Source organism: Chironomus tepperi, unplaced genomic scaffold (assembly GCF_022539635.2).
Source record: "Chironomus tepperi strain 1889 unplaced genomic scaffold, CSIRO-AGI_Ctep_v1 contig_445, whole genome shotgun sequence".
NCBI classification, from domain to species: domain Eukaryota; kingdom Metazoa; phylum Arthropoda; class Insecta; order Diptera; family Chironomidae; genus Chironomus; species Chironomus tepperi.
This window is the reverse complement of record NW_027226567.1, coordinates 8,513,595-8,535,033: the sequence shown is the minus strand read 5'-3', so window position 1 is coordinate 8,535,033 and position 21,439 is coordinate 8,513,595. Positions and strand designations below refer to the sequence as shown.

The 21,439-nt window shown below is 32.1% G+C and overlaps 1 protein-coding gene across 1 annotated transcript; it reads right to left on the bottom strand.

Annotated features, from left to right (window-relative positions):
* Window positions 1-2,106: 2,106 nt before the first annotated feature.
* Dora (zinc finger SWIM domain-containing dorado) lies at window positions 2,107-16,801 on the bottom strand. The gene is made up of 5 exons (XM_070649977.1): window positions 16,417-16,801; window positions 15,504-16,157; window positions 10,748-15,423; window positions 10,534-10,683; window positions 2,107-9,446 (listed from the first exon to the last, which is right to left on the bottom strand). The coding sequence occupies exons 2-5, from the start codon at window positions 16,143-16,145 to the stop codon at window positions 9,380-9,382; spliced, it is 5,535 nt and encodes a 1,844-aa protein (XP_070506078.1). The 5' UTR covers window positions 16,146-16,157; window positions 16,417-16,801; the 3' UTR covers window positions 2,107-9,379.
* Between the last annotated feature and the right edge of the window lie 4,638 nt (window positions 16,802-21,439).

Genomic DNA, 21,439 nt, shown 5'->3' with positions numbered 1-21,439 from the left:
TGACTCTATTAAATCTATCTCAGATCTATGGCTCTATTTCAGCACATGGCTTTATTAGGATGTTATTTGTAGGTAAAGAGGAGTTTAAAGTTAATGGGGAGCATATTAAAGATCCTAACGAATTCCTTTTAGTATTTTGTTCGAAAAATAATCTGTAATCATGGACATATCCAAGAATCCTTCATATGAAGGAATAATATTGGGATTTTCAATTCCAATGCTCGAAGGTGCTTCAAATTGTGTACAAAATCCGAGCCTAATTCGAGATTTGTCCTTCTGTCCTTCTGTCCTTCGGTCCTTCTGTCCTTCTGTCCTTCTATCATTATGTCCGATAGAAGTCTAGTGACTAATCGTTAAATTTAAAACTTCTCATCATGCTTGGTGGGGGATTACTCTAGTTATTTAGAATTACAAGAATTTCCACTTCAAGAAGGGGAGACGAATCCCCAATACACCTCAGTCTAGATACGTCCTTGGATTAAACTGGATCTAGTTGACATTTCCATTCAAAATCCTAATTAACTTCAAGCTCTTTTTCAAATTAAGACAGAAGCTATTAACAGCAATTACAACAACCTCATTACTACTTAATTTACTTTGAAAATAATTGTGTCAACCACAAACTACACCACAATAGACCTGAAAAAAACAAACAATTTCTTCACAGACCTTCACCAAGAAATTAATAAAAATGCAAAGTTTTTTTTTTTTTTATCGGCTGTTTTTTTAAATTTTATTTCATATTTTTAAAATTTCTGAAATACTTAAAGTCTAAAATGAATATTTTTATGTATTTTTTCATCTTCATCTAAGATTCTGTTTTTCTTCTTCATTTTTTTTTTTTAATATAATATACAAAGACACTTCATTTTTTCACTTAAAATTTTTTCCACAAAAAAAAAAGAATTTGAATTTGTAAAAATAATAAGAGAAATTAAAGAGAGGTGAGTGAGAGAGATAGAGAGAGAATTGGGCAAATAATAGCACATGTGACATAAAAAAGTTCACATAATTTAAAAAATAATAAAAAAACAATAAATAATGCCTGCAAAATAAGGTAGGTAAGTAAACATTATCTGTGTGTGTATGTGTGTATATATAAAAAAGCTCTTTTTTTTAATTTCATGTGTAGATAAATTATTTGCTCAACAAATAATTATGTTAAAAATAGTATCAACGGAGGTATGTAAATATATGTTTGTATGTATGTGTGGATTTTTAGTTTTTTTTGTTTTGTGTGTGTATGTGTGTATGAAATAATAAAAAAAGTACACTGTAATTTGTAATAATCTCCTTGTAAAACAGTTTCTGCTTTTAAAAATTTAAAACAAATTTGTTGAAAAAAGCAGCAACCTTTGTGGAGTTGGGAGGTCTGCGGGTGATTTGTGGTTGTCAAGATATTGAAAATTTTCAATTAAATTCAAGAATTTTCAATTAAATTCAAAAATTTGAAGTTTTAGAAGTAAAAATTGTTGAAAATTGAAATTTAAAGCTTTTCTAAGGTAATTAAGTTAAGAATTAAAAAGAAATTGAATTAAAATTTCAAAAAAACTTTCAAAATTTACACAAAGAGCTTTTAAAATTTGAAAAAAAAATGTTAAAATGTTCAAAAAATAAAATAAAAGTGTAATAAAAATTTGATAAAAATAAAACTTAAAAATATTAAATTTTTAAAAAGGTTTGAAAAATTATATAAGAGTTAAATTTCAAAAAATTTAAATTAAAAATTTAAAAGTTAAAACTAAATTTTTCAAAATTGAACATTAAAATTATTAAAATTTGTAATCAAATTAAAGTTAACAAATTGTTAGAAAAACAATTAAAATGAAATTTTTAAAAGTTAAAGCTAAATTTGATATAAAAATTAGATATTTCTAAAAATTGAACTTTTAATTTTTCAAAAAATGAAATTTTAATTTCTTAAATAAAAGAAATTTAGAAAATAAAAAAAGATTAAAATTTTAAAAAGTTGAAACAAAAATTTTGATAAGATTTCAAATAAGAAAAACAATGAAATCAAATTAAAAAAGTTTAAAAAAAAGTCAAAAAATGTAAAATTTTAAATATAGAAATTCTAAATTTTCAAAAAATGTTTAGAAATATTTGAAATTCAAAATAAATATCTTCAGATTTTGACATCCACAATTCACCTGCATCACACCCCATTCCACTCCGGTCGTAAGTATATCTTTTATGTGTGTATGTGAAATATTTTTCTTCTTTTCTTATTTTTTAAAATTTTTTCTCTCTTACTCTTAAATTTTAATGTTTTTCCTCAAAATATTTTTTTTTCTTCTTTTTTTTTCTCTGTAATAATTTTCATTACTTTACTTTATATTTATTTATATGTATAATATATTTAATATATATTTATATTCCAATAATATAATAATGTATAATATTGGATAAAAAGTCTACAAGGGGAGCAAAACATAAATAATAAAATTTGAAAACTGAAAATTTTGTTGATTTTTTTAAATTTGAACTTAAATTTTGCTTGAGAAGCTTTAGTTTTGAGGTTTATGATGAAAATTGAGAAAATTATTCTCAAGTGGCTGTAATTGAAGCTTGTTAAACTTGAGAATGTGCTTGCATTTGAAGTGCTTCGATAATGAATGTACTTCTGATTTAAGAAGATTTGTAAGTAATGTTTACAAGCTCTTTAAAGTTTGCTAGACATTGCTTAAGATTCAAAATGTAAAGTAAATTCAGAAAAATTGAAAATTTGTTCTGAGTTTCAAAATGACGTTTTGTTTTTCAAAAACATTCTTAAATTACTAATCAGAGTTCAAAATGAACTCGAATTTTATAAAAAGTCGAATCGACTTGACTTAATTTTCCAACACAAAATCCAAAATTAGACCTAACTCTCTTTTCAAAAGATTGCAGAATTCGAAGTCGTAGAATTTCTATATTGAGCCCTAATCCATAAGAATTTAGGTATAGGATTGAACTAAGCTCTAATTCACTTTGTTGATTAGGAAAGCTTACAATTGAAACAGTCGCAAGCTTCTAAAAGCCCAAATTAAGACTCAATGTAGATTAGATTTTCTATGTTGATGATGATAAAATTGATAAAATTCACAAATTTTCATATTCAAACCAAAAAGAGATCGAAGCTTAAATTATCTGTTTTTATTAATCTAAGTCTTGCTAATTCAAGAGATCATGGTTACTGAATATGAATTGAAAATTTATAATAATTTAGAATTATAAATTTATCATTCTTCAAATAAAGTTAAATCTCAAATTTTCATCATAAACCCTTCAAAACTCAAATAATCAAATTTCATTACAACTCATCCAAATTGTTGTCAACAAAGCAATAAGATTGATTCAGAATTCTTGGATGGTATTCATTCTTATTGCTTGATTGCAAACCAAACTATGTCTGAGTGTAGTAAACATTCAATTACAAAGCATGTAATGTACAATTTTTATTGAAGAATTTTGGTTTGCTTTAATTAAGTTTTGCAAAATTGAGGACATTTGTATGTAGAAAGTAGAGTTCGGGGTTGACTCTAATTTTATAAGGAGTTGAGTCAATTTGAATGGACTTCTCCATAGCAAATCTGAGCCGATATTGCTCAGAGCTCTACTATAAGGTTGATCTTCTAAAATGGACAGCACTTGTATTAAGTTTTTATATTTTTGATATTTTTAAGGCAAGACGTGAAATGAACATTTACATTAAAATCATTAAAAATTGAAATAATTACGAATTTTGATTCCAACAAATTTTGAGAATTCTATAAAAGATGTCCAAAAAATCTCAAATTTTTAGTTGGAGGTCAAAAACCGTAACTGTCAAAATTTTATGATTTTCAAATTTTCAATTTTTATGATTTTTTAACCACAAAATTTAAAAATTTTTGGATAATTTAACCACAAAAATTCAATATTTTATGATTTTCACGATAAAGTCTGACTCTTGACATTCGAGTACTTCATTTTTGAATCTGAGATAAATCGACCAATTTTTGAGCTCAAGCTACAAGATTCAACTGTATCCCTCGAGTCAATTCATATCAAAAACACCTTGAACCCTTACCGACAATGAGCATACTCACCTAAATGAGCGATCTCATGAGTCTACTCAATCAATGAAATTGAGCATGCTCAATCTTGTAAGCAAACTCATGAACATGCTCATCATCTGTTCAAGAGAATTTCAAGCAAATCCAAAATTCTTTCAATTCTTTCATTTCCCATCAATTTAAAGTTTTCACAAAAAAGGTTAATAATAGTCTATTACAATCTTAATGTGAAAAATGAACATCATTACTATTTTTATTAATTCTTCAAATAACATCAGAGCAATAGCTATGCAAAAAGTTTTTTTATTCTTAAAAGCACTGTGGAAATGTAAACTCTGCCAGGAGGTTAGAGACAAAAAAATTCCTATCCTAGAAAAAAATTTTTATCCAAAAAGATTTTCATTTTTTTTTTTTTCATCCTTTTTTTTATCATTTTTATATTCTTCATTATACACTAAAATTCTTTATCATTTATAATTTTTTTTTTCTTGAATGTAAATATAATTTTTAAGTTCATACCATCTTTTATAAAATAGAATTGTATGTATGTATGTGTGTCTGTGTTGTATAAATATAGTGATTTTGAATTTAAATTTTATTAATATTCAATTTACGTTTAATTCACTTGTTTTTTTTTTTTTCTTTTTTAATGTCAATAAATAATTATTATAGCAGATTCCAAAAATTAAAAAAAAAAGAGAAAGAGTTCATTAGTATGTACATCATGTGTAAGTTTTCATTTCTTTTATTATTGAGGAAAACACAAAAATGGTCGGGTTTGAGTCGGCACACCGGAAATGTCCAATTTTCTTTCTCAAATTGTGCTTTACAAATTTTGCTTGTTTTTTTCGTTGTAAACAAAATAAAATGAAAAAATGTTTAAGAAATATGAGAATTAATAATCAGCTAAGATTATTCATTGTGCAACATTAGATTATATGTAATTCATCTTATTAATAGATGTGAACAACCATTAGTTATCTCTCTTTTTCTTATGAAAAAACCAAAACTATTTATTATGAACAATTGAGAGAGTTGTTAGTCACTATAACTAAGCACAAGAAGAAGAAGACTAAAAAAGGGAGTTTGAAGACCTTCGTGGGTGTTTTTCTTTCTCATTTCATTTCATGTTGTCTTTGTCTGTGTGTTGTGTTTTTATGGTATTGTATCTGGATGTGAGACTTGTGATATGGACTTAATGACTAATATTATTCCCGATCGGCACATATTGAAATGTTGCCACCACGGCGACGAGGTGGTAGTATACTTAAAGTCAAGTAGCTGCCAGTTGGCAAATTCGGTTGTTTTCGCCAAAATGTGCCAATCGGGATTTGATAAGATTTGAATACAATTCAGACCTTAGTAGGTAACGAGTTTGCTCTCAAGTGCAGAGTACACTGAGAGTAAGACTCACGAGCATGCTCATCAAGTATATCTAGCTCTCAAAAGCATGATCTTTGCCTGTTCGAAAGAGAATCTCGCAAAACATCTTTTTTATTGAATTCTCGAAGATATAGCAGAAGTCTACAAGGAAGTCTACCTCTGAGAATCGAGGACTACAAGGTTGAATCCCGCTTGGAACAAATCATTGGATTTATTTCTTATTTTTTAACAATTTTATAAAGAAGTCTTAATAAATTAAAGTAGAAACGCATATGAACGCGCAGCTATGGACCTTCAGGTCTGAACAGCTAATGTTTATTTTTTTTTTAATTAATTAGACTTAAATTCAATTTCTTTTCTTTGTTGGAACTCGTAAGAGAAATGCTTCTTTTCATTCGGCATTAATCTTGCATTTAAGGGCAATTTCAGGCCTTTTTAAAATTTTCTCTTCAAAATTTGTTTCAAATTGCATCAAGAAATGATACAGAAATGACAAGTGATAAACTAATGACATAACCATGCATATAAGAAATTAATTAAATAGTACGGATAACATGAGGATAATAGAAATTGAACCTAAAGCTTTGACTCAAGTCAATTTGAGTTCTAATCTAGAGTTCCAAAATAGGCACCTCAGAAAGGTAAAAACCGAACAATTTCTTGATAACTTGTATGTTTCTGTCAGAAAAACCAAAAAAAAAATTACCAAGAATTTGTACCATTTCTGTCTGTCACAGATCCCTGTTTTGCAACTCTGTTCTAATTTAGAGTGTTGCATGGAAATGTCAATTTTGGAATTTAAAGCTACAAATAATAATGTCATTAAAAATTGAATTGAATGCCACTTGAAACTTCAAACTTGAATAGTTTGGATTAAATTAATTGTTTATTAATTGAAGTAAGTGTTAACAGTCTGGCAAAAATATTCTCAAGTGGCACAATTCCGTGAACCGCATTTTTTGGGTTCGTATATAAAATAATTGTTCATCGTGTCGTGAACACGGCGACAAAGCGATGCACTTGTGAATATGATGTGTTTTTAGGGATTGATGGATATAAGTGCCATCTTAGCAATAGATCAATTCTGATCTCAAAAGGTTACATCTAGTCAATAGATTCTCAATTACAGAGCTTGAATATATTTCGTGTCAAGTCGACTTTTGTCGACAATTCTAAACGACTTGCGAGTAGACTTCAAGCTCTGCTTAATTCATCAACATTTAATCTTCAGAATATTTCGCAAAATTCACTCTTTCATGGCCATTAAGTCTTTACCACAAAGCTTATACCATCCGATATCAACCATCCATGTCAATATTTAAGTATGTCTGTAGATGTGTGAGATTTTTTTTTTGTTTAAGTTTAAAAGAAGAAAGTTCTTCATTTTTATATATTATTTACATCATGTGTTGTTGACTTATGGAAATGCTAAAGAGCAGAACTAAAGAAACAAAAGTAACGGAGAATTTCAGATTTTTTTCTGGTTTTTCTTCTTGAGTTGAATTGCTTCTTGTCTAGATTTTTTTTTTTTTTTTTTAAATTTTCATAGTTTTCATTATTATTATTTTATGTTTTTTTTTATGCTCTTTTCAAAGATTTTAAATTGAAAAAAATTGCTTTATTAATTGTAGGCGGTTAAAGCCGGTGCTGTGTCATGTATAATAATAAATATACAAGTAAAGTGAACAAAAAAAAGAGAGAGAATTATTTTGGGGGACGTGCTGGATCTTTTGTTACTGTTTAAGATTTGAAAATAGGACTCTTTGTCTTTTTAGTTCCAGTTTGAAGTTAAAGAAGAAATTTTTTTTTGTTTCTTTTTTTGTTATTAAAATTCTAATAGCTTACAAGTACACTCTACATCTAATATAATTCATCTTTTTCTGCTTTTTTTTTTATATGTTAATTACCACTCTCATCATTTACTCATCTTGTAAAAATACGACACTAAAACAAATGGAAATTTACTTCTTTTTTGATGATTTTTTTGTTATTTTTTTTTTCATTCCATTTCTTAGTAAAATTAGATAGAAGAAAAAATCCCTTACTATGTATAATAATCTAATTAATATGATAAATACATTTTATAATTAGAAAATATAAAAAAAAAATTGAACTAAAGTTTGATTTTAAAGAACAAAAGGGGGTAAATTTTTACTAGAAATTGTATGAAAAGCTTCTTGGATGTTTGAGTTCTCAACAATAATTGAGAGTTTTGGGGAAAATTAACATCAATTGCCCGAACAGACACTGAGCATCCTCATGAGTGTGCTTAATTAGTTCAGTGCTTAAAGTTGATTCCAATTTTGTATGGAAAAGTCCACTAAAGTCGACTAGACTCCATATCAGAGTTGGCAGGACTCCAAAGTGTAGTCCAGGCTTTCAAAGCTCGGACTTTGAAAGTCCGGACTCCAAAACCCTGCCAACTCTGCTCCATATAATATTCGAAACGACTTCGAGCTTTGCACTAAGATTACTATACTCAATTGCATTTATTGAGTATACTCATAAGCAGGCTCATTTAATTGATTATGCTCACTGCCTCTTAGGGCAAGATGTTGAAATAGTCAAAAAATGAATCACAGATGAGCATTTAAGATTCTTGAACTTATGTCACTTTATGTCCTGCTTTTACAAGCCAGCATCTTAAGAACTACTCAAGATACTCGACATCAAGTCGTCAAAATGACTCATCAGAACAAATACCTCAAGAATCCATAACCCAAATAGTAAATGTCGATTAATCCATCCAATTTCAACACCAGACCAGCGTGATTCTGGTATTTAAACCAAATTTGGTAACAAGACAGAGTCACTCCGGCCTGAGGCTGCATTATTGATTGATTAAGTGGTTTATGCTATTCAGGCAAATGATTCCTAACAGACAATGAGGGTATTTACCCAAATGTGACTATCCTGAATCAAAATAATTGAGGATAATTCCGGTGTGGGCTTAAAACTGTTAGAATAGTCAATTGCTAGTCACTAACTTGCCTTTAACTAGTTTTTGCTCACTTGGGCACATGAGTATGCTCCTCCTTGTCATAACAGGCAATAAGACTGTACTTTCAGGTACCATAATGACCTTTCTGTAATATGAAAGCATTCTCTTTGCCTGTTAAGATTGTCTGTTCGATGCTCATCTTCAGTTTTAATTCATTTTCATGTCACTGACGCAACGATATGATAGAAAATATTCTATGTCTATTTTGTAATGTAGAGAACATTTAATCATATTTTTTAAAATTAAATTTTTTTTTGCCGATCAAAAAATTGAACGAAAAATTTTCATGCACAACAAAAAAATTGATTGAGCAACAACAATCATTCCTTTTGAGCGTAGGTTCGCCTCAGAAGTTAAAGTCCTTCCAAGTAATCTAAAGAAGAATTGCTCATTTCCAATCAATTTTTTTAATGCAAAATTCTCGCTCATTTAAAAAAAATATGAAAAATCACTTCCTTTTAATTGTAAAATTAAGAATGGAATTGAGATGTAAATTAAAATTATTAAACACCAAAAAAAAAAGATTTTTGAATTAAAATTTATGTGCTTTTTGTCCAGTCTAAACCGTCGATTTAATGATGGATATGGATATCTATCATGACAGTCACGAGAAATTACATTATTTCATACAATGAAACTTACAATTTTTCTGTTTTTTTTTTTTTCATCATTAATGTTTCGTTACTTATTTATGCAATTCTTATGCCTTATTGCGTGTCGGTAAAAAGGAATACGCTCCAAAAAAATAAGGAAAGAACATTCATTTATCTTCTTGATTAAATTTTGACGATGGTATGCAGGCCGACAAATTTGAATAGTCGACGACAAGTTGCATGCTTGATGACTGTAAAGTGGGAAAAATAGCTGATGAAGTTGCCGCTGATGAATAATAATGTGATGGCTGTCCATTTTGTTGAATTGGTTTTTCTGAATTTCCACTAATTGTATCGAACCGCTGTCATTTCGTTTGATTTTGCATTGCAGCATTTATCTGAGTCCAAAGCTCTTTCTTGCATGATTTTGACCTAGATATGCGGGAGACGATTAAGGAAGTTTGGGATTAGTTACAAGTTTTATGTCTGATTGCTTCCTGAATAAGCGAGTATCATTGAAAATACACAAAGTATTGTGGGCACATCCATTGAATCGGTCAGAATATTAAGCACCTGGCTGTTTGATCCCATCCCTTGAATACATCCCGAACTCATAATGGTTAAGTAAAGTAATCACATTCAGTGATGTGCCCAGCTCATATCTGCTTGACAACATCGCATGGATGCATTTACAATCCATAATCCTAAAGTATTGCCAGCCATTCCCGTGATATGTCCAGCAACAAGATGCTTGACCCCATCCCATGGATACATCCACAACTCATAATCCGAAAGTAAAATAAGCACATCCAATGATGTGTCCAAAATTTCAAGCAGCTGACTGCTCGAGTCCATCCCATGGTTATATCCCCAACCTATAACCCTAAGGTATTGCAAGCACATCCAGTGGGTGCTAGGTTTTAATCCCAGAAATTATAATCCCAGACGTCACTTCAAAATATGAGTCCAGAACATAATGCCAGGAGTAATTGTACCTGGACTTATAATTGCACTGAACAAACATAAGTCCAGGAGTAAATGTATGTGGCCTTATGAACTACACGTGCAGATTATAATGCCACATACAATTACTCCTGGCATTATGTTCTGGACTTATATTTTGGTTGTGTATTAATTTTGTATCTGGGATTATATTTTCTGGGATTAAAACCCAGCATCCATCCAGTGATATATCTAGAATGTCAAGCAACTAGCTGTTTGACTCCATCCCATGGATATATCCCTAACCCATAATACCAAAGTATTGTAAGCACATCCAGTGATATTATCAGCTACCAGCTGCTTGACCCCATTCCATCGATACATCCCAAATCAATAATCCCAAAGTAAATTGAGCACATCCAGTGATCTTTCCAGCAGCAAGCTACTTGAATCCATTCCATGGATACATCACTAACCAATAATCCCTATAAGTATTGTAAGCACATCAAGTGATGTGGCCAAAATGTCAAGCAACTAGCTCAACCTCCATACATACCCCAATCATTCAATAACATACCTTCTAATCGACTGAATCCAATCTTTAAATTGATTATGTCCTTCCGGTGTAATTTGAAATGCAGCACGTGCCGATAAAATTGTATTTGTGAACTCTTCATAATCAGCAACCGTTAAGTGATACAATTTTGTGTGAATGCATTGAATGTACCTGTATAATAAATACATGTTAATGCATAAAGTGAATGGAAATATCAAATAGTATATAGACTTACATTTGCTGACACTTCTGTACGAGTGGCAAAAGAGTTGATCGCAAATGTTGCATAACCAATGCAGAATTATTAGAGTTACTTCTGGCCAGATAATGTGCTGACTCGATAGCGACCTCATGTAGTATGAATGGACTGACGATTGAGTTAACAGCACATACACAGAATTGATGTAAATATTGTGTACCAAGACGCTTCGATATTCTTAATAACCATTTAACATCATCACCATATGGTGGATTTCTTGCATATTTTTGTTGTGGGCGATCGTCATGAACACGTCTTGCAAGTGTTTCTAATGCCAACATTCCAACATTATATGCTTGTAGTAAATATCGCAATTGTGTTGGACTAAATTGATGACGATGTCGGACATTAATTGATGAGCCACTTGCTGCAGATGGTGGATAAACAATCATTTGTGGTGGACGTACCATATTTGGTCCACCAGGTTGTTGCATTGCAACCGGTGGCGGTGGATTACCAAAATATTGCATTGGAGCTGGACCAGCTGTTGGATTCGCACCAGGCGGAACATTTACTTGAACTGGCATTTGTGGAAATTGTTGGGGTGGATTTGGCATCGGTTGATAGCTCTGTGATGGTGGCTGATGTGCCATTTGAAATTGTGGTGGGATTTGTGGCTGACCATATGGTGCAGCTGGATTATTTGCATGTGGTGGTGGTGGTGGATAAGAGAATTGTGATGGTGATATGTACATTTGCATCTGATTTGGAGCATGATAGGGTATATTTGGATACATTTGTTGGCATGGATAGGGAGCATAAGGATAGGTTGGCATTCCCATTTGTGGAAGTGGAATTTGTGGTGGTGGATAAGGTTGTTGGGGATTTGCTTGTGGACCAGGTGGAGGAGCTGCTGGCTGTTGTTGCTGTAATTCATTTGAACTTTCGACCAATGACATTAAATTAACATTAAAGTAATCATGCTGTTCTTCTGGTTCCAATTCACCTCCGGGTGTATTTCGCAAATACAGTTCATACCAGTATTTTGCAACTTGAAAAAGAACTTCCGGATATACACCACCGCCTTTTGCAGCTTTTTCGACCGTTATACATGCACGTTCAAGCATTTGGTCACTCTGTTCTTTGCATTGTAAAATCGCACGTTGTATTTCATTTGGATTTAATGCTGCGGCATGTGGTAATACAGACAGTGCAAGCTCTGCTGCTGGATATACCATATTACCGTCCCATCCTCTTGACGATGCCCTATCAGCCATAGCAGCTGCTTCTGGCGGTGTTAAATGTCCTTCCCATGTATCAATTAAAAATGATATAGCTGGTGCTCCAATTTCCATTGCCTGACCCATTATCCATGATACATGTGATGAATATGTTCTCGATAACCAATTTGGACTCACACAATTATGAAGACCCAATGCATATAAGCCAATTTGAAATGCACACATATGGAGTGCACGATGTGGATCATGTGAATTATTTGTGGCATTTGCTTGTGTAAAAAGTGACGTTGAACTTGTTCCACCACCTTTTGTAAGTACATTCTTAGCAAGTTCAAACATAAAGTGGGCACTTGCTTCTGATGGTTGATTTGGAATCGATGGATATGCTCGTTTTCCTTTATAGCGTAAATCCTTCGTCCTTGATATCGTTCCAGTTATATTATTTGACATAATTTGTGGTGGTGTACTGCTTGCTGCTGGTTGAATTGCTGATGTTCCGGGAATCGGATTAAGACTCATTGCTGACATTCCATTTTCTAATTCAGCACTTGTACTACTTTGTGGACGTGAATTTCCATTAAATTCATTCAATAACTCATTTCCAGCATATTGCTGTTCAACCTCAGCATCAAGTCGCATTTGTGATGATTGACTTCTTGTCGGTGGATTATTTGAGTAGTACGACGGTAACAGCGGTGTCTTTATCAATGAATGTATCTCACGATCCAATAATTTCTCCATAATACGGCATATTTTACGCGGTTCATCGCGATAATATGATAAGAGTGTTAGTGCTAAATCACCGCGTTGTCGTCTTGTTCCTTCACACAATAATGGATGTTCTGCCTCGGAAACATTTGCTTTTAATCCTAATGCAGCAACAGCTGCTTCAAATCCTAAATTCTCATCCGTTGGATAACGATATGAGGCACATAATGCCTTCATACGATTCTCTTTGCCTGTAACACTTGGCATAACGAGTGCTTCAAATATAAAGCTAGCTAACATAATCGGTAGAAGAGCTTCACCTCGTGACTTTAAGGTTCCATCTCTTAAAGCCTCAGCTCTGTCACGTATGATCTTTAGTTCCATTGCATTTAATGGAATCTTTTTAAGTAATGCTAATAAATCTGATTCTTGATTTGCTAATTTTACTTCCAATGGTTTTGTACTGGCTGGTGGACGTGGCATTTCTAGACCAAATAAGCATACGCGGAATGCAATGTGATAATGTTCTGAATTTTCAGCAAGAACAGTACAAAGGAAAGCACATTTCGAGAGTGTAGCTGATGCCAATACACTAACTTGATGTGACAATGGATTAATATGCTTTTTGCCTTTCCTTTTCGGTGGCGGTGGTACTTCAATCATTAAATTTGGTGGATGTGCCAACATCTGTTCAGCCAAACGTACAGCAAGGATACACGCTTCTCTACCATGTCCATGAGCATGTAATCCTTCAGCTCGTGCGAACAGTATATCCCATGCATCCTCCGTGGGTTTAAGATTTGAAAACATTTGCATTTTCTCTTGTGTGGGTGGCTGCGATGGTGTCTGTAACTGTGCAGCAAAGACATTTTGAATTTGTTTCTGAAAATATTCAGCATTTGATGGCATTGCTGCTCCTTCATTATGACTTTGTTCTCGTATTTCATTATGATATTCAATCTCTTTGTGGTTGTTACTGTGTACATTATTTGTGACATTGACATGATTATTACTGTTGTTGGTCTGTTCAACATTTGACATCGATGTATAGTCTTCATTCATTTGACTATCTGAACTTGTTGAGTCATCTTTTGATGATCGTCTTGAGTTCTCTCGTCGTAGATTGACATTCTCGTAATTTGTTGATGGCGTCGGTTCTTGATACTCATTATTACCGTTATTATTTGTTTTACTCATCATATGTTGTTGCTGTTGTTGCTGTTGCTGTTGTTTTTGTGATAATATGGACAATGATGATGTTGATGACAATGAATTTGATGAGGATGGTGAAGTTAAGTCATTTCCATTATTTACATTTTCCTTCTCATTCTTAACATATTCATTAATTGTCGGATCATTTTGTAATGTCATTGAGTCGTCGAGTAACGAGCTATTATCCAATGACTCGTCTGCATTCTGTGACTTACGTGATGTTGATAATTTTGATGAATTTTGTGTATCATCAATTTCATCCTCATTTTCACAAAAACCTTCACTCGATACACTTGATCGATTACCACCAAAATCTTCATTACGTTTTGAGTCATTTGCCGATAAATTGACGGGATTTAAGTCAATGTTGTTGACACTGTCACTACTACTTTGACTATTTTGACTGCTTGATGCATAACTCCGATGACGATTATTCTTTTGACCAGTGGTTGATGGACCTGGTTGATTTGACATGTGCGGATGATGATGATGATGGTGATGATGATGATGGGCTTGTGAGTGAAACTGCTTTACATTATTCTGTAAGATCGCTTGACTTGAATGTACTGTTATGCCATTTGATACTCCATCATTTTTCGATTCTGATTTGAAGCATGCAAATGGACAATGATACATTGGATTTGTATCCTGTGTATGAGTGACACCAGGAATTGGATAGTCTTCCCAATCTAAATAGCATGCTTCAATTGCAGGCTTAAATCCTGTAAATAATTCTGTATCATTTCTCATATTTTGTTGCTGTCGACTGTTATGTGATGATGACGCGACGGTACATTTTGTGACTCTATCGAGTATTTTTAAGTGCCATGTTGTAAATTGAGCGTGCAATAAATCTCGTTCGTCTGGTGCAAGTCCTGGATTAAGTGCTGCTAATCTCCATAATACAACAATCTCATCGCATAATGATGCACAAGCATGTTGCATAGAGTTAGAATTATTATGAGCATTATTATGTTTTCCACCACTATGACTTCCATAGCCAATCAACAATGTGAGTTTAATATTGAACCACCATACCAAAATTTGATCAACTGCCATACACTCATCCGTGATAATTTCCAATAAACGTATTGCATTACGATCGCATCGTCTATACATTTCACGTACAATTGATAATAAATTCCACATGCCTTCGGGCTCTCGACCCCTTAATGGTCTTAATAATGAGCTCCATTCAGCAGCAGCTGGCGGTGCTGAATTTGTTAAATAATTTACATCACTAAATACCATAGGTGTTGGCATGCAGAATTTTATGAGAATTTTGGCAATATTATCATGGAGTGTCTTTTCATCCAAATACCAATTTGTTTGATCATTAATTGACGCTCCAGCTGTTGGATCTGGTGCTCCACATACTGTATTAATTGTTGTCGGTTGAGCACTGAGTAATTCATCGAGTAAACGTTGTGCTGTCGGGAGTATCTGTTGTGGTAATTCACTTATCAAGTACTGTGCAAATTTTTGTAATTGATCGCGTTGTAATCGTGTCAATGACTCTGATACTGGTGCTCTTAAACTTACTTTTGTTGGCTAAAAAAATATAGTCAAGGAACCAAAAAAAAAAAGACAATTTGTTTAAAGTTTAAAAATAATGAAAAAATAAGACTTACGCAATGAATTCTGAATAAACAAACAGCGACAACATGAGAGCACCAATATGCTGACGATGTGCATGTGCAATTACATGACGAGATTCGTCGTCTATCGAATGTGACTGCAACATTATACTGATTTTTTGGCTGCTGTAATATTACGGTAGCCGATAAATGAAATCCAATTTGCAGGGGGTCTTTAACACATTTATTTTTAAATAATTGTTCACCACGATGAAATTCATCGGCTGAACTATTTGCTAAGCAACTATACAATCTAATATCTTCCTCATTATCCGGAAAACTCCAAAATGCAATTCTTAATTGAAGTTGTTCAGGAACGGGTGGAAATACATGTTCAACTAATTCAAATGGTATATATGATGCGACACAACGCGCTGCTAGCTCCGTAAGTGATATAACATCATCTGGATTTCGTCTTGGTAAACTTATACCAAATGAATTTGTTATATTAAGATTTGGCTTCTTCCAACCACGCCAATTGTTGCACAGAGATTCCTGCTCTGAGCTCCAAGAGCATAACGATCCTTCTGAAAATCTATCAGAATCCTCAAAGCTCAATCGATCATTTTCTTGTTCATTATTCCAAACGCCACCGTCTTGGTTGATTTGATTATTTGGTGGCTGATCGTTGTTCATTACACGTTTTAACTAAATTTTGATGGCATAAAGGAGGACACACAACACACAAAGAGAATAGAAAAAAAAAGAAGAAATGTTCATATAAAATAAAAAATCTCTTTAAGTAGCAAAAGAAAGTGAAAGAAAAAAAAATTTTTTATTTGATTTCATCACTGAGGTGAGAATAAAAAATGGTTCATCCAACCAGTCTGTATGTATGTATGTGGAGAGAGACAAAGGACATGTAGGAGAAATTTTTTTTTTTATATACTTATCAATTAAAATCTACCTAAAATCTATCAAAATCCTACTTTTTGAGCTCAATTCTCAAAAACTTTCTACAATCAATGACAACTTATGCATTAGCTTGTTATAAAGTGTCTCATTTCGATAATTTTTTGTGAAAATTTTCATTAAATTTTTTGATATTTTTTTTTTCTTTTCTGTTTTAAGAAAGAGAAAAAAAAAGTGAAAAATATTTGTCCTCAATTTATTTTTTTTTTTTTGCTTTATTTTTATCGATTTTTCTTGATTTTATAATTAAACTTTCAGCGGCACTTCATCAATAACACTATTATTTCCACTTTTCTAATTGCTAAACACTATTTTTAGTAAGGTAGATGTCGATTTATATGAAAAATATTATTGACAGAAAAAATAAAATTGTTGGTGAAAATTCTTAAAACCTTACACAGGGGACTCAATTGTGAATTTTGTAACACACTTTTACTTATTGCTTTATTTTTTTGTTGATTTATGTTTTTGTATATGTGGTGAATTGTTTTTGTTGTAATTACATTTGTCGCAAACTAATGTGATGTCATTTATGATATATTCAGGTACTAGAAATGAGCATTTTTTTAATTGAATAACGCCAACTAAGTCACCAAACATCAACAAAAGTTTACACACTGTGGTGAGTATGATGCACAAAAATAACATTTGTACCGTTCACGATTTCTCTTATTTGGCCTTTGAACTGCTTCTATGTTATGTCAACCATATGTTAAACAGTTGTTGAATAAAAAGAAGGAAAAAAAAAATTTTTTATCAGCATGTTTCCCAATCCTCATTAAATATTTACCATTGCATCATCATAGGGATTCCAAAAGTCGATTATATACTGATGTAGTCAGTAGTTTAGTCATACATACACACATACACACGCACATATGGTTTGACGTTAATCCATTGCAAATTCTCAAGGCAACAAACATTAGAACATGAGAATGAATCAAGTTATAAAGTCCAATAAGATTAGGGGTAAATTAAGCATTTTATGGCTATGAAGTCATATGAATACTAGTGGACTATCTCGTTAGAGCATGGCAGGTAGAAATCACTCTCATTAAAATGCTGATTATGTGTCCCAGTAGCCACGACTATCAACTACCTAACTTAAAGTTAACTACAGACTAATTAAGGATGAATATTAAATTATAAATTAGATTGAATATTATTTCTCAATTTACAAGTTAACTAGTAGGCAGACAAGCTAGTCTATTAGATGTAAACAGAGTCAGGGGCGTGGTTTGAGATTTTTGGAAGGAGAGAGGGAAAGAAGTTTGAATTTTTTGGAATGTGACGCAATAATTTTGTGAATTTTGGTCTTGAAGAACTCGAGTATATTGGAAAACTGTGTCCAAACAGAGTATGAGTGGGTTTGATATCCAATATAGCCTAGATAACAGACTCTAAAGATAGTAGTCAGACTGACTCATAAGCCGATTGACTCATAAACCGACTTACTCATAAACTAAGTGACTCACAAAAAATGAGAGAATCATAAACTACCTGACTTACAATAATGACGAACTAATGATAATGAATAACATCAGAGGCTTATGTGGTAGAGCGTTGACCTTTGAACCTAAGATTCTTTGTTTAATCCTTAGTAATGTTTACTTACGAAGACAATTGTTGATTTTAACAATTTAGTCACTTATCTCGGTTCGAATATTATTTTTAGGATTGCAGTTTTTTGTCCCTGAATGTATCTCACTTGGTAGGCATTCAATGGTATACTGGCTTGTGGATGTCATATTTTCAATATTTTGTACATTCGAATTTCAATTAGGTATAAAGGGTCGTTTACTTACTGCGAAATGCTTTTTAGGTAGAGCTTATTGCAAATTAATTAATGTTCTTAGCTGGCAGAAGCAAAGATTTGGCTTTAGGCGTTCATTCTATGCTTTCTCGAAATCCAGGTCCCGATAAATTTTCGGGATTGAAATTTTCCTGATTTCCCGGGTAATAAAATTGTGGAAATATTATAAAACGAAATGGAATTTTTAAAACATTCTAATTCTAATTCTAATTTACAAAATTTTCCAAATAATTTTTAAAAATTGACACTTAAAATGAAAAATTATCTAAAAATTACAATTTTTAATCCTGATCCCGACTTTTGAAATTTTTGGGAACCTGGGATTTTTCGTGATAGAGTTTGGTCTGACCATGGAACTAAATTTGTAAGTAACGAACTATAAATGTAATGATACAATTGATTATTTAATTAAAAATGCTAAGGAAAGGACGCCAGAGTTCTTAATATCCTGTATTGGCAGAAGTTATCGAAAAATAGAGCTGTCTAGAGACGTGCTCTAAACACTGCAATGGGCCTCTGTGCGCCTCAGCCAATGATGTAAGTAATTGAGCAAGTATAAACGAGCAGATGGACAGTCTGACACGCAGTCAAAGCATCCATAACAACAGCTGCCCTTCTCAGAAAAAAGATCATCAAAATAAATTTAAGACACAAAAAAAACGAAACACAAGAGAAACCTTTTGCTTTTGTCTTACCTTGTGACTTTATAAATTATTCATTTTCTAGCTGCTCTCCACTTTTGGTGATAACACAACAAGCAAGGATGAAAATAAGAAAACTGTCACAAATTTTTCCATCTTCCACATATATACAGTCACAAACCAACAATTGCTACGTTTTATCTATTCTTCACATCCGACTATGACTTCTTCAGCACAAAAAAAAAATTTCATTTCCATGAAATGATTATTATGCATGTATAGAATTTACATTTTCAAGATACACACATCCATATAAGCATTACATACAATATGGTTTATTGATAATTCAAAAGAAAAATATACATAAATGATGATAATGATCTTCCTAGCAATATCTAACTCCTCCTTCATACTCCATGCGTCGTCATCATCATTCATTCGTCATATCAATCGAAAAGAAGACGAGAAAAGCCATAAAAATTGTTAATTAAATAAATATTGTTTATGCAAATATTGAATATTTAATCAAATTTTCTATTTGATTAATCAACGATAATCATTTTTCAGTGTGTGTATGCATACAGCATTAAAAAGCCGAGTTGAAAAACGCCCCAAGGATACTAAATGCGTTTCAGTTCTGGGCATGTTCTATATAAATTGTATTTTGACTGAAAAATTCAATTGCCTTGTTGATGTTTGTAATTATGGATTACAAAGTCGTATGTTGTGAATGAGTTTAGGATGTAAGAATGTAATGGGGACATGAAGCGTGATTGTGAATATGAGATGCTCATAATTTTTGATGTCAATTTAATGAAACTGTTGCTTTTTTTTGGGTACTTTTTAACACCCTTCTGATTTGAGATTTGTATGTGTTTGAAAGTTATTTGCAGCATAGAGCAATGATGATGTCTACATAAGTCTACATTTTTAATAAAAATCCGGGTATGTTAAGAATAGTGGTAGGAACTTAAATTGAATTGAACACTCAATATGTTGTTGAATTTCAATAGTTTTGAGTAGGGTTTTGAATTTGAGTGTAAGTGTGTGTATGCTGTATGTGTATGTATTGCATGCATGCTCCGATCTTGATCTTGGTTTTGAGTAAGGAGTTAGCATCTGTATTGGTGAATGACAAATTATTTCAAATTTATGATTGCTGTAACTTAGTTAGCAGTAGACAGCAGTAAAAATATTCAAATTATAAACAACTTGGGCTAGAATTTGAAACCGATTTCTCGTATGGCGGTATGGTACGGGACAGTACATTACGACTTATCTACTCCACTGGTACGGTACACTATGGTTACCTTGTATGGAAAATTTGGATGCTTGCACCTTGCGAAGGGTATGCTAGTGTTACGGTGTAGTGGTGTGATGAAACACCATCTACTGTACTGTATCAGTGCCTTTACCTTTACCTATTTACAGATCAAACTTTCTCAAATTGCATTTTGTCTCAAAAAATCCTTGCAATTTGAAAAAACTTGTCTAAATAGTGGTAAAGAGTGCTCAAAGCATTCTTATTCCATGAAACCTATTAAGTCAGCCTTCAGCCCTTAGGTCCGCCATCAACCCTTAAGTCAGCCATCAACCCTTAACTCAATCCACCCTAAAATACAAAGCAACGAAAAAAAAAAACTTAATTTTTATGCCAATTTTTCTCATTGTCCGCGCCAAATAATTTTATGTCAGTGTGATATATTTGCACCATCACTGTAGTGACAACAGCAAATGAGCCTTTTATTGTACACGCGGAGGAGATTAATAAATGGCACACATATTTGCACAACTATTAAATGCTGAATATTTCTCTATAATTCACTGTATTATCATCCAAAAATATATATATATATCTATGGATATATCAGCGCACAGACACACAGAATAAGTATGAACTAGTTTTAAAGTATTTTCAGTGATTTTCAAATTGCATTTTTGGGGGTGGCATGGCGAATAAAATTTAAATGATGGTGATGGTAAAAAAGAGAATTGATAGTTGTTGTTGTTGTTATTTGTTGTTGGGCGTGCTTTGAATATTAGACAATTTATAAATTATCATGAAAGAGACATGGGGAAGGAGAACATGAAATCTGAATTTAATTGTTTGTTTACGATTTCTCTAAAAAAAATCTCTCTTTTTCTTCCTTTTGTCCATCCTCAGTGTTCATAAATAATCATCATTCTCATGCTTGGGCTTTATATCTTGTTATGCAATATCCAAAATATCTTTGAAAATAGAAATTTATTTAAATTAATTGCTTTATTTTGCATTAAAATTATTTTCAGTTCTTTTTTTTTTGTGCGTTGTCACATTGGAAGTGAGTTAATATCCTGAATGTGAATGTGTGTCTTTGTTTAATTGTAACATTGAGTAGAGACAAAGATTGTAGTCATGTTGGATACAGGCAGGCATTCAAATTCCTTGGCATTGTGGAGCTTTTGATTATATTTAATCTGAATGGCATTAGGGTGCTGCAAATTTTCAGATTATAATGCATATTCTGTGATTCATTAAGCATCTCTATTTAAAATTGTTAATGCAAACTGTGTCAAATAGTCAT

Excerpts from the sequence above, each read along its gene's own strand:
- Dora (XM_070649977.1), bottom strand. The coding sequence starts at position 16,145 with ATGAACAACGATCAGCCACCAAATAATCAAATCAACCAAGACGGTGGC. Across the intron at positions 15,424-15,503 it reads GTTTATTCAGAATTCATTGC|CCAACAAAAGTAAGTTTAAG; the intron begins GTAAGTCTTATT and ends ATATTTTTTTAG. Across the intron at positions 9,447-10,533 it reads TGGATTCAGTCGATTAGAAG|GTCAAAATCATGCAAGAAAG; the intron begins GTATGTTATTGA and ends CCGCATATCTAG.